General features: G+C 45.0%; 1 protein-coding gene across 5 annotated transcripts in view; it reads right to left on the bottom strand.

The window, feature by feature from the left end:
- Window positions 1-6,686: 6,686 nt before the first annotated feature.
- Window positions 6,687-12,701, bottom strand: part of LOC115097228 (claudin-3-like) — an 87,729-nt gene continuing 81,714 nt past the window's right edge. For all 5 annotated transcript variants that reach the window (XM_029612853.1, XM_029612856.1, XM_029612854.1 and 2 more), the window contains one exon: window positions 6,687-8,305. In XM_029612853.1, the coding sequence (XP_029468713.1) occupies window positions 7,564-8,208 (645 nt within the window). In that variant the 5' untranslated portion in view covers window positions 8,209-8,305 and the 3' untranslated portion in view covers window positions 6,687-7,563. The remainder of the gene's footprint in view (window positions 8,306-12,701) is intronic.

Raw genomic sequence — 12,701 nt, 5'->3', positions numbered from 1 at the left:
ATTTCTTGATTTTATTTAATGTTTTATAAAGAAAGGTGGTGATTCTTTTTTTTCCATTGTTTCACTGCATAATACGCTCAGGCTTGTTGCGGTTTCCAGTTTAGTTTTTGTCTGCACCATATTTCTATTTCTACTTTATGATTTCTTTTTTTGTTCTGTGTTTGGTGTGGGTCTGTATTCTGCATGTGTGAGGTATTCTGCTCTGTCATGGACTAGTTACAGAGGTGGTACAGGGCTACAGGGCAGGACTGGAGCTGATCTTTTGCCTAGCCAACCCCCCTCCCCCGCAAGTTGAGCTCTTGGGTTCTGGAGTCCAGAAGGACTTGTCTTCTGTAGAATATCAGGGCACGGAGTAGGAGCTGAGTATATGCCGGGAGCTGTGGTCAGGCGTAGGCTGGACGAGGCAAGGCTGGCTGCAAACGGAGGGCAGATACAGGCAAGGGCTGGATACAGAGCACCAAAGCCGTTGCCAGGCAAATTAGCGCCTATTGCTGAGTGAAAAATTGCGCCCACACCCATTACAGAACACTTGACGTTAAAGTTGGGAGACTGTTAGTGTTTGTGCAACAATGCCGAAGGCTGCTGCAAGTCTAGTAGGCGCCTCAGGCAAACCTTATAGCCTTGCACCCGCCTTCCAATCTGTCACGCACTCCATATACACAATTAAAAATTATACATTTATAATAAAAGATTTTACATGAAAAAGCAGAGTTGCTTACCTGTAACAGTTGTTCTCCTAAGACAGCAGGATGAGACGGCTGAGGGGGGATATGATAGAGGTTTATAAGATAATGAGTGGAGTGGATGGGTAAACATGAATTGGTTATTTACTCTTTTGAAAAGACTAGGGGACATTAAATGAAGTTACTAGGCGATATATTTAAGAAAAATAAAAGAAAATATTTTTCCTCAGTGCATAATTAAGCTCTGGAATTCATTGCCAGAGGATGTGGTAAAATCTGTTAGTGTAGCTGGATTTAAGAAAGGTTTGGACAAATTCCTGGAAGAAAAATCCATAAACCATTATTAAGGTGGACTTGGGGAAATCCACTTCTTATCCATGGGATAAGCAGCTTGGAATTTACCCCTTGGAATCCTGCCAGCTACTTGTGACCTGGATTGGCCACTGTTGGAAACAGGATGCTGGGCTTGATGGACCTTTGGTCTGACCCAGTAAGGCAAATCTTATGCTTTGATGTGGTATGCACTAATTTTTGTGCTAATAAGCATGTGATCATTAGTTTGTGCTAATTTTTTTGTTCTTATTAAGATGTGGTAATTTGGGTCCTAGTGCCATCCCAAACTTTACAGCAGCTCTGTATGTAGGTGGTTATTTTACAGCTGAAAAGGCATGGAGTAAGACTTAATGAAGCCAATTCATTGAAAATCAATCACAGTTAAACAAGCAACAACTTTTCTGCTCTGTACTGCAGTCTTATAAAGACATTCCCAAAGGTGGACCAAAATATGTCCAAAATCCCGTGAACAAATAGGTAGCGGGAAGCCTTTGTTCAGTCCTGGCTTGAGTTTTCTGTATAAGGAAGGAGGCAGTTTAAATGTCGATCCTGCACTGCAGCACGGTGCCACACGGGGGAACCAGCCCTGTGCTTTGCCTTACCTATCTGTCCACATTCTTCTAAGGCTTCACAATTTTCAGAGTTTGCTGTGGGAATTCGAGAAACCTGAAAGCACAGCAGAGCATCTTTTTGTGCTAATCCATTAGTCACCATGAGATTTCATGGTCACTCGTTAGTGATATGCAAGGATTTGTTTTTAAAGGGCATCTTTATTTGCCAGTTAGATCTGCAGGGGCAATGCTGGGGGTATGATTTCTAGTCAATTTAAAAAGTCTATTCACAGGTTCAGGGCACACAAAAGCCAAATTGTGTGCATCCATTGGGGCAAAGTCAGCCTTTCAAAGCAGCGCAGAGAGGGCATGGACTGAGGTGGGTAATTAGCATATGCTAATTTTTGTGCTCATTAGCACATGGTAATTTGGGTCCTGGTGCCAGCCAGAACTTTACAGCAGCTCCTACCACAGGCCCCCCAAAAAAGTATGTTGCCAGCCTGGGAAGAAAAGCTGTGTCATCTGCTTATTTTCAAAAGTGCATGTGTGCGCGGGTTTGTTAGTAAAAAAGTATCCACAGGAAAAGGAGGTGTGGATAACGTTCTCCTTGGACAATTTTTGAAGGGAAAGCACGCACACACTTTTATTTTGGAAATCCGTGTAGGGGCCACAGTTAAAAGTGCACATGGACTTTGCAACAATTGCCTTTTCTATGGAGTAATTTTGTAGCAATTATTTTCATTTACCCCTCATAAAGTGCACTTACGTAGGTAAATCCTCTGGACAATTCAATGGCATATATTGTAGCAATTTCCAAAAGCCCACTTACACACACAAAGTGCATTTATATGTGCAAAACCTATTTTTAAGCATGAAAATGCTTTTGAAAATCAGGCAATTAGTGTGTAGAAAGATGAAATTCCCACAATATAGCCATCAATTGTTTTCAAGTAGGGTGCATCAACCAAACAGAAGCATTAGGGGGCGCATCGGTAGAAACAGTGTTAATCAGACCTGAAGTACACAAAATAGAGAAACGTTCCTTCTATTGTCTTAACGTATAAAATATAGCAAACCACTAATAGCAAAACAAAAATGCTTTATTTCACACACATCTTAATATGGTTTATAAAGAGAAAACCCATAGCATGGCAAACACAAACCTTAGGTTCTGAATCAAGAAATATGAGCACTCTGGAGAGAAAACGAATCACGAAATGCAAAGCATTAATAATAATATCCAAAGCGCAAACCCTGTACAGTCAAACAGTGCAAATATTTTTCATGTAGTGTAAATTACTGCTAGTCAATTGATTTGAAAACCAAACCAATAACTTTTTTCCAGGACAAAACACCTTCAGAACTCACACATTTGGAAAACAATGGCGAGCATCTTCCCAGAGCTTGGCTAGATGTCACATCTGCAGGTGCTTTGTGTCTGCTGACCTCCTACCTCATTTTCAAAGGGACCCCCAATGTGTGCAGTTTCCCTTTCAACGTCACTCGGATGGGGGGGGGGGGGTGCGTCAAAAAGGACCTGTGGGCTCTGCCCTTGCTTTTTCTGGAAAACAACACCCTTAAGATTTACAGATCCAATCTGGACACATTGTTTAAACAAAACCCAGAACACCCCCAATAGCACGTCCCTCATCCTGGCAGGCCTGGAGGCGCTGCTCCCATGCTTGAATTCCAGCTTTCTGCCATGGCACTGCCTCTTTCCTTTGGACCCTGCAAGGGCCTTCAGTAGTTCTGGCGTGCTGACTGACTCTGTGGCACCATACTCCCCCCTTCCTATTACCACTGAAACCTGTGCCCCGCCGGGTCCGTCAGCTCGCCAGGTCTGCTGAAGGCCCCGCACTGAATTTTACTTTTACCTTCCAGTGCCAAAGGGAGAGAAGCAACGGCATAACTTGTAGAAGAGGAGGGAGGGGAGGAAGGATTTGAGCTGAATGGATCCTCCCCAACCTCTGCCCCTGTGCAGGGGGAATAACTCCCCTCCCCCATTGCCTCTGGGTGCCCTCTGCCTTAATCCGGCCTGCATTCTGGCTAAATAATAAGGCACGCGGGCACACTCTGCGGTGCATTTAGCCAGAGTGAAGGCGAGTGAATTTGAGACAGCCGGTGTAACTAGATAAATAGCTTTGAACATTCCCCTCCTAATGCAAAATTAAATACATAAATGGTGTTACATTGAAACAGCTCAACCAATAAGAACCAATGCCAGTGGAATCAAAGATGATATTAAAAACAATCTATTGTTGATTGGGACAACTAAATATCAAGCATATCTAGAGTGATAATGAGACCTTCATACATAAAATTCTCCACAGTCTTTGTTGGGAATAATCTTTATAATCCTAGGTCTCAGTGTAATGCAATTTTTTTTTTCATGATTCAATCAAAGTTCCAAATGTATGTATGTATGTATGTATGTATGTATTTAACCATTTTATATACTGTCATTCCAAATGAAGATCACAGCGGTTTACATCATGACATACATAATATGAATTGACAAATACAATCACTTAGGGGTAGATTTTAATAAAGTACGCCAGTGTGTACTTTTGTTCGCGCACCAGGTGCGAACAAGAGTACGCCGGATTTTAATAGATACGCGCGTATCCTTTAAAATCTGGGGTCGGCGTGCGCAAGGCTGTGCAAAATCGGCAGCCTGCGCGCGCCGAGCCGCGCAACCTGCCTCCGTTCCCTCCGAGGCCGCTCCGAAATCGGCAGCCTCAGAGGGAACTTTCCTTCCCCCCCCCCCCGCACCTTCCCTTCCCTTCCCTTCCCCTACCTAACCCACCCCCGAACCCTATCTAAACCCCCCCCTACCTTTGTTTGAAGAGTTACACTCGCCGGCTGTGTGATTCCCAGGCCCGGGAGCAGTTTCGGAGGCCTCGGCCACGCCCCTGAAACGCCCCTGGACCAGAACCACGCCCATGGCCCCGCCCCCGGATGATGCGCCACCACGACACGCCCCCCCAGGAAAGCCCCGGGACTTACGCGTGTCCTGGGGCTTGCACGCGCCGCCGAGCCTATTCAACATAGGCTCAGCGCGCGCAGGGGGGGATTTGGGGCAGGTTTTCGGGGGGTACGTGCATATCCCTTTGAAAATCTGCCCCATAATGTGTTCATATAACATATAGTTTAAAGACAGACACATACGGTGATTAAAGCTCTCAGGGGCACATGCATTGACAAGAGTTATCGGGGGTGAGAAGATATGCAGGGATGAGCTAGCATTTCTAACTCAATGTACCGGTGAGATATGAAGGTGGTGGAAAAGAAAAAGATTTCAGTTTCAGGTTTTTTTATTTGTGGGGGGGGTTAGGAAGTGAAGTGATAATGACGATTGAAAAGTTCTGTGGTATTGAGTTCACTAGTTAGGATCATAATGAATTTACCAATGTTGGGGTAAGCATTGAGATTAGAAAAGTTTAAGTTGGGTTACAGGCATTTTGAAATAACCACGTTTTAAGGTCACGTTTGAATTTCTTTGTTTCTGGAGTCAGTCGTAGGGTCTCGGGCCTGCAATGGAGAACATACGCTCTCTTATTTTTGGTAGATGCGTATTCTGTAATGATGGCACAGCTAGTAATCCTTTATTATGAGATCTTCGTGATCTCTGTGGCTTGTATGGTTGTAACGCTACCCCAAACAGACCAGTGTTGTTAGAAATGGAGGGTGGTATGTATTAATGTTAGGACCTTGTAATAGATTCGGGCTTGCACAGGTAACCAATGAAGCACTATCAGTGATTGTGAGATGTGATCAAATTTCGTGGATCCTGTTAAGAATCTAGCTGTGGCATTTTGTAATAGTTGTAGTCTTTTTAGAAGACAGGTACTCTGAGTAGAAGTGAGTTGCAGTAGTCTAGGTTTGAAAAAGTGAGGGTTTGCAGGACCATGCGGAAGTCTGCATGAGTCAGCAACTGTTTCAGTCTATGTAGTGTGCACAGTTTAGCATATCCTGATTTGATTAATTTATTTACGTGCTTTTCCATTGATAGGGTCTCGTCAATCTGTATTCCTAAATCCCGTACTTGGTCTGCGGGTGTGATATTGAAGTTGCCCAGGTCTAGAGTCTGTTGTAATGATTTCAAACTGACCAATCCAGAATCACGTAATAATCCCGAACCAATAGGGTACCTCTGAAGGATTAAATGAATCTATTGATTGGTTTGAAATAGCATGAGAGGTACTCCATTGGGTCGGGATTATTATGTGATTCTGGATTGGTCAGTTTGAAATTTAGTGGTGTCAGTTATTTCTGATACAGCATAATATAGCACTGAATGCTATCAGAAACAAGTTCTCCTAACGCAAAGATACTCTCAAAATGCTGGTTGGCATCGGGAAGATATAGAGAGACAAGTCTGGAAATTTGATTGAATCGTATTTTAAATGCAAAGATAAAAATGAAAAAAAATTGTATTACACTGAGTTCTAGGATTATAAAGATTATTTCCAACAAAGACTATGGAGAATTATATGTACGAAGGCCTCTTTACTACTCTAGATATTCTTGATTCTTAATTGTCCTGACCAATAGTAGTAGACTTGTTGATATCACAATTAAACATTAACATTTTAACAAAATATTACCCCATGCAACCAAATGAAACCACATCCCTGACACACCTACTTAACCGGGCACTTAACTTTAGATGTCTTGTGAACTGAGGAATTCAAAACCTGAATTCTGAAAATTCTTTAGCTGCCTAAGTGCCAGCTAAGCTTTTGAAAGCACAGCCCATAAACCAGGCATACAGTAGAACAATTGATAACTGCAAACAACATAATGTGATACAGCAGGCTATAACACGATATGCAGTGCTGAGATATACTTAGGGATCTTCATTTTCTGTTGTTGTTTTATTTGTAACGGGAATTTCAATGTTCTAGCAAAAAAAATAAAATAAAAAAACATCTGTAGAAAAATGGCTTTTCTACCAATTTTTCTCCTGATTTTATTTGTCATAAATTCCCAGGAATAATAAAATAAAAACAGAAAATGAGGGACTGAAAGGGATTCTCCGTAGCGAAATGGAATGTTTGCTCGCAGAGGAAGCCCCTTTTGAAAACCACCTTTCCCCCTCTTTAGGGAATATTTACCCCTGCTCTGCACAGTGCTGGGAGCACCAGAATTTCATTTTGAAATCCCTACACCTGCTTTTTTTTTTGCAGCTGCAGGGTAAGAAAACTCTGCAGCGCCAGCTGATTTTTAAAGGCCTGCGAGCACCGGTGCCAGGCTGAAAATCCCCCTCCCCCTATAGCACTGGTATAGAGTTCCGTGAGATACAGTACAACCTATGGCACTGGAGCTGAGGGGCGGTGGAACCGGTCATCCCACGAGCTTTGCGCTCATTCTGCAATATTTCCAAAGGTGCCCATTTTCATTAGCAAAATGCGTGCTGCGTGCATCTGAGCTATCTTGTAAAGTTCTTTCTAGTTGCGAAGCTTAAAGCCAGAATCCATGGGACGTGGCTCAGCCCGGTGGCTCACGGGCCGTGCCGTGCATTGGCATACCGTAGAAGCAATGTCCACAGCCCCTGCGGGGAGGGGAGGGGAGCCCCAGTCACTGTGCAGTGGTGGCACCCGCTGGCTGGATTCAGGGCCCGTGATTGCGGGGTGCCAGAAGGATCCCGGTTACACGGCCCTCAGCCGAGGACTTGCTGCGACGGCTGGGCCTAGACGAGACTACGAAAACAGAGGAGACAAATCATCGGGTAGTGCTCATGGCACCAGATCTTTTATCTTTCATTGTAGATCGCTTTGGTTACTCGAAGTAAAGCGAATAATTAAATCAATAAGCAGAAACATCCCCTGATTCCAGCTGAGCTGGGAGCCCAAACTAGAGCAGCAGGAAACTACCAGGGTGTAAAAAAAAAAAAAAAGAAAAATGATTTGGGGAGTTTCTGGGGTCCCACGGATAGGAGGGGATGCTGTTCTGGGGATTTTTTGCTCTGCTGTTAGCTCCAACTGTTGACTCGGTCACACGTAGTTCTTCAGTGCATAACTGGTGGTAGTTGGGGCTCTCATTGCTTTGTAGGTCACAGGATAGTGCTTTTTTTCCTTTGGGGGACAGGAGCAACACAGCAAAGCGCCTCCAAAAATAAACATGATGCTGGAAGCCCAGCCCAGGTACAGCGACGCTCCTAACTCCCGCTTCAAAGCATCGGGGATCAGGGGGTTGTAGAAGTCCCTTATGATGGTGTTGGCTGACCAGGAGACAGAGATGAGAATCAGAATGCCAGCCAGGATGAAAACAGCCCCAGCTACAATGGAAATCTTGGATTTGGCACCTTCGTCTTCTACGCAGTTGGAGCACTCAGCTCCCACAATGGAGATGAGAAGGGCGAGGAAGGCCACCACAATGGTGATGACGACCAGAGCTCTCGCTGCCTGGAGATCTGAGGACAGTGCAAGGAGCGAGTCATAGACTTTGCACTGCAGCTGGCCAGTGTTCTGAAATACGCAGTCCATCCATAGCCCCTCCCAGAAAACCTGTGCCGTAATGATGTTGGCCCCTATAAATGCCGTTACTCTCCACATGGGCAGCGCACAGCATAGGATAGTGCAGATCAAGCCTATTACAGATAAGGCGATGCCTGCCAACTGCAGTCCCATTCCAGCCATGCTGTGTGGAGTCCTCGCTGTCAGACCCTGAGGGACACACGTGTGGAGACCAGGTTAAGAAGGTGTCAGAGTTACGACCTCCTGCCAACCGATTACCCTAAAAAAAAAAAATTAAAAAAAATCATAGTGTGTCTATAAATCAATATCTTAAGTGTCAGCGATCACTCTTCACATCTCTGAGGACACACACTGCAAGGCAGCGTGCTCATTTCTAGCACTGTATCAATCAAAAGGGTGGAACATGAATTGTAAGCAATCAGATTGAAAGTGTTTACATGTGTATAGGGGGAAATCATCATAATCCTAACTTCCGATTTCAATAATACAATGTGTGTGCAAAGCAGAGTTCATTATTCAGTGTTCATTCAGTGCAAAAGTGCAACAACTCTGAAAGCAAGAATTAATCAAAATATGGATGTAATACTTCCCAGCCTAAGAACGTCAGCAGGTCTGATGACAAATGTCAGCCCACGAGCATTCTTTCTGGCCACCGCCACAGCCACGTTTCAGCGTTAAGCACCATGAGGGCAATTCTCAACAGCATGCGTACGTTGGAGACCTCTAAAGATGCAGCTGTATTTTATAAACTGTGCCGCAGGAGTGGGAGTCATGTAGTTTATAAAATGTTGCATATCTCCATCCCAAAAGTACGCACCTATATTTCGGTACGTAATGCAGGATGCCGCATACCTTCTACGCCTATTTACGATATGTGTGCAGGCAGATGTTTTCCACATTAAGGGGCCAATGCAGTAAATGAACGCGGAAAATGGGGCTCAGTATTGAGCACCCGCTTTCCTAACGCGCGTCCAGGCACCTCCCCTGGGGGCACGATTCAATATTTAAATGAGGATTTGTGCTGCCAAGGAGGCGCTAAGGACAAATGTGCACCCCTAGTGCCTCCTTGGCAGCGGACACTCAGGAGAGGTGGCTGTCAGTGGGTTCGGAAAACCGATGCTCAATTTTACGAGCATCCATTTTCCTAAACAGTGCACAACCACCGGTTAGGAAAATGGACACTTGTTAATCGAGCATCTGTTTCCATAACCTGACCAGCACTTTTTTTTTTTTAAGCTTTTGGTTCCTCCTACTTAAAATTGCCTTGATATTAAGTCAGAGGATGTACAGAAAAGCAGAAAATTTCTGAGCAGCCCACAGAAGTGTACAGGAAAGCAGAAAATACTGTTTTTCTGTGCACTTCTTTGGGCTGCTCAGAAATTAACAACACCTGCTCTGGGCAGGCATTAATTTCTGAGCGTAAAAATGTGCGAGTTCGGCGCACACATTTTTTTTTTTTCTGGGGAGAATAACTAATAGCCTCATCAACATGCATTTGCATGTGATGAGCGCTATTAGTTTTGCGGGGGGGTTGGACACACGTTTTGCACGTGCTAACCCCCTTATAACATAAGGGGATGTGGACATGCGTCCTGATTGCACATCCAACCATAGGTTAAACGGTGCGCTCGGCTGAGTGCACGTTTTGCACTGGCCCCTAAATCACTGTAATGTGTGTGAGCAAGTCTTGTTAGGAGAGGAGGAGGAGACTAGTGGTTAGCGTACCAGGCTATGAACCAGGGAGGTCATGATTCAAATTTCATTGCTGTTCCTTGTGATCTTGGGTAAGTCACTTTACTCTCCATTGCCTCAGGTACAACGTACAAGGTCATTCATCAAAATTCGTTAGAGCATCAGGGCCCTAACGCCCATGATAAGACGTGTTATTTTTCACATCCTGAGATTTGTTTGCAAATTTCGAAAATGTAGCCAAAGGAGAGGAGTTTGGGAGAGGTTTATGAAAATGAGGGGTGTTTAACGTTGTGTGCCTATGCCTGAAACAGGATTCATGATGTTTATCTTGAAACTTGTTTTGGGTGGGAGGGGGGGGGGAGGGGAGAGAGAGAGAGCCTCTGGGGTAGTATGCATATTTGTAATCTATTTATACCACTGTAGGAGAGGCAACTAGTAATTTGAGGTGAGGTTTTGGGGTGGTCTAGGGTTTGGGGATCAGTTTTACATGCACAGTCAGAGGTACGAACAGCACAGTACACATCAGTGTGATTTGGAATGAGGAAAGGTACACGAAGATGCACTCTCTACCTGGGTGCTATCAAACTAGGGTGAGAGTACATTGTAGAAATCTCATCTTTGTGTACCTTTCCTCATTCCAAATCACATCAAATCTTCACTGATGTGTACTGTGCTGTTCGTACCTCTGACTGTGCATGTAAAACTGGTCCCCAAACACTAGACCACCCCCAAAACCTCATCTCGAGTTACTAGATGACCCTCCTACAGTGGTATAAATAGTTGACTAATTTAAGCACTTTCTAAAGTGTCTCTCTCTCTCTCTCACTCACTCACTCAATCTGTTACATTGTAAATCCTCTGGGAATAGGGAAATACCTCCAATGCCTGAATGTAATCTGCTCTGACAAAAGGGGCCATATCTCTCCCAGGATAGCAGATATTCACATCTTTTGTTCCAGCGACGAACATTCAGTATCTCTTTCACCTGGTATACTTGATCCTCATCAGAAGATACCTTCTGCAGAGACAAGGTTCTCCTGGAGGGCCAAGATAAGACCACTGGTTTGAGGAGAGCCGATGTGGAAAACATTATGGATCCTTAAGGTCATGGGAAGCCGGAGTTGATATGTGACTGGGCTAAACTGGCAGAGGATGGAGAATGGGCTGATGTAACAAGGTGCTAACCTCATGGAAGATACTCAAAGGCGGATGTTATGGATGCTTAACCAGACCTTATCCCCTGGTTTGAAATGCGGTGCTGGAAGCCAGTGTCTATCTGCGAAACTCTTTGCTTTCTGGGCTGCCCAGTTGTCTTGTTTTCATTTACAAATGCTCGGAGAAAAGTTTTAAGGGTCCGATTCGTATGTTCCACTTGTCCGTTGGCTTCGAAGTGGTAAGCCAATATAAAATCTAGCTTGATATTGAACTTGCAACAGAGGGACCGCCAATACGTGGAAGTAAACTGGACGCCTCGATCCAAGATGATGTGATGTGGCAGTCCATGGAGGCGAAAAATGTGTATGGTGAAAAGCTTGACTAGCTTCAGACAGATTGCAGGGCTGGAAGTACAATGAAATGAGCCATTTTGGAAAAATGGTCAATCACAACCCAAATGATGTGGTTGCCACTAGAGAGAGGGAGGTCTACCACAAGTCAGTAAAGAGGTGGGTCCCGGGTTCCTTGGAAGCTGGCAGAGGCTGTATCAGCCCCAAGATCGCCCCACCAAGGGCTTTTGTCCAGCACAGGTGGGGCACGAATCCACATAGGCCTTCACGTCCCGGTCCATCTGAGGCTACCAAAAGTATTGCCTGAGTAAAGCGAGGGTTTGGGCCCAACCTGGGTGACTCACTACTCGAGAGTCATGGGACCATTCCAGTACATGTTGCCGAAGCTTAGAGGAAACCACTATTTTCCCAGAAGGAATAGTGTGCGACGCAGCTAGTAGAATCTGTGCAGGATCAATCACATACCCTGGGGTTTGGTTTCTCCTCAACCTCGAAGGACCGTGAAAGGACATCCACTCTGATGTTCTTCGCGGCTGGTCTATACTTTACCACAAAGTTGAAATGGCAGAAAAATAGGGACCAGAGAGCCTGGCGGACGTTCAACCACTGGGCATGGCGAAGATGCTCTAAGTTTTTGTGGTCAGTGTAGACCGTAATGGTGTGTTGTGCCCCTTCTAGCCATTAGCGCCATTCCTCGAAGGCCAACTTTATGGCCAGGAGTTCTTTATTCCCGATGCCGTAATTCCTCTCCGCGGGAGTGAACATCCGTGAGAAATAGGAGCAGGGATGGAATGTTCCTTTAGGAGAGAGTTGGCCTAAGACTGCTCCCACTGCGATGGCGGAGACGTCAACCTCCACAATAAATGGATAAATCGGATCTGGATATCGGAGACATGGTTCCTGCAACAAGGCCTGTTTTAGCTTGAGGAAGGTGGAGGTCGCTTCTTCAGGCCACTCCTTATAGTTAGTTCCTTTCTTGGTAAGGGCTGTGAGAGGGGCAATCAGGTGGGAAAAGTTGGGTTGAAATGTCTGTAGAAATTGGTAAAACCAAGGAATCGCTGTAGAAGTCAGAGTATGGAAGATTGGGGCCAGTCTCGGATGCAGCCAACCTTCTCTGGGTCCATGCGGAACCTGGTACTAGAGATAATGTATCTCGAGTTTAGCGTAAAGTTGGTTGGCACGCAGTCATCGGAGCACCTGTCGCACATCCAGTCGATGAGGGTGGAGATCCTTGGAGAAAATGAGGACATCATCCAAATAGACCACTATGTTGACGTATAGTAGATCTCTGAAGATTTCATTCATCATGTACTGGAATACCGCAGAGACGTTACACAAGCCGAAGGGCATGACCAGGTACTCGTAGTGGCCATCGCTCATGTTAAACGCGGTCTTCCATTCATCTCCAGGTTTGATGCAAACCAGGTTGTATGCTCCTCGAAGGTCCAGTTTAGTAAA

Source organism: Rhinatrema bivittatum, chromosome 8 (assembly GCF_901001135.1).
Source record: "Rhinatrema bivittatum chromosome 8, aRhiBiv1.1, whole genome shotgun sequence".
Lineage (NCBI taxonomy): Eukaryota > Metazoa > Chordata > Amphibia > Gymnophiona > Rhinatrematidae > Rhinatrema > Rhinatrema bivittatum.
Note: the sequence above shows the minus strand (reverse complement) of the source record. Positions and strands in the feature narration are given on the sequence as shown.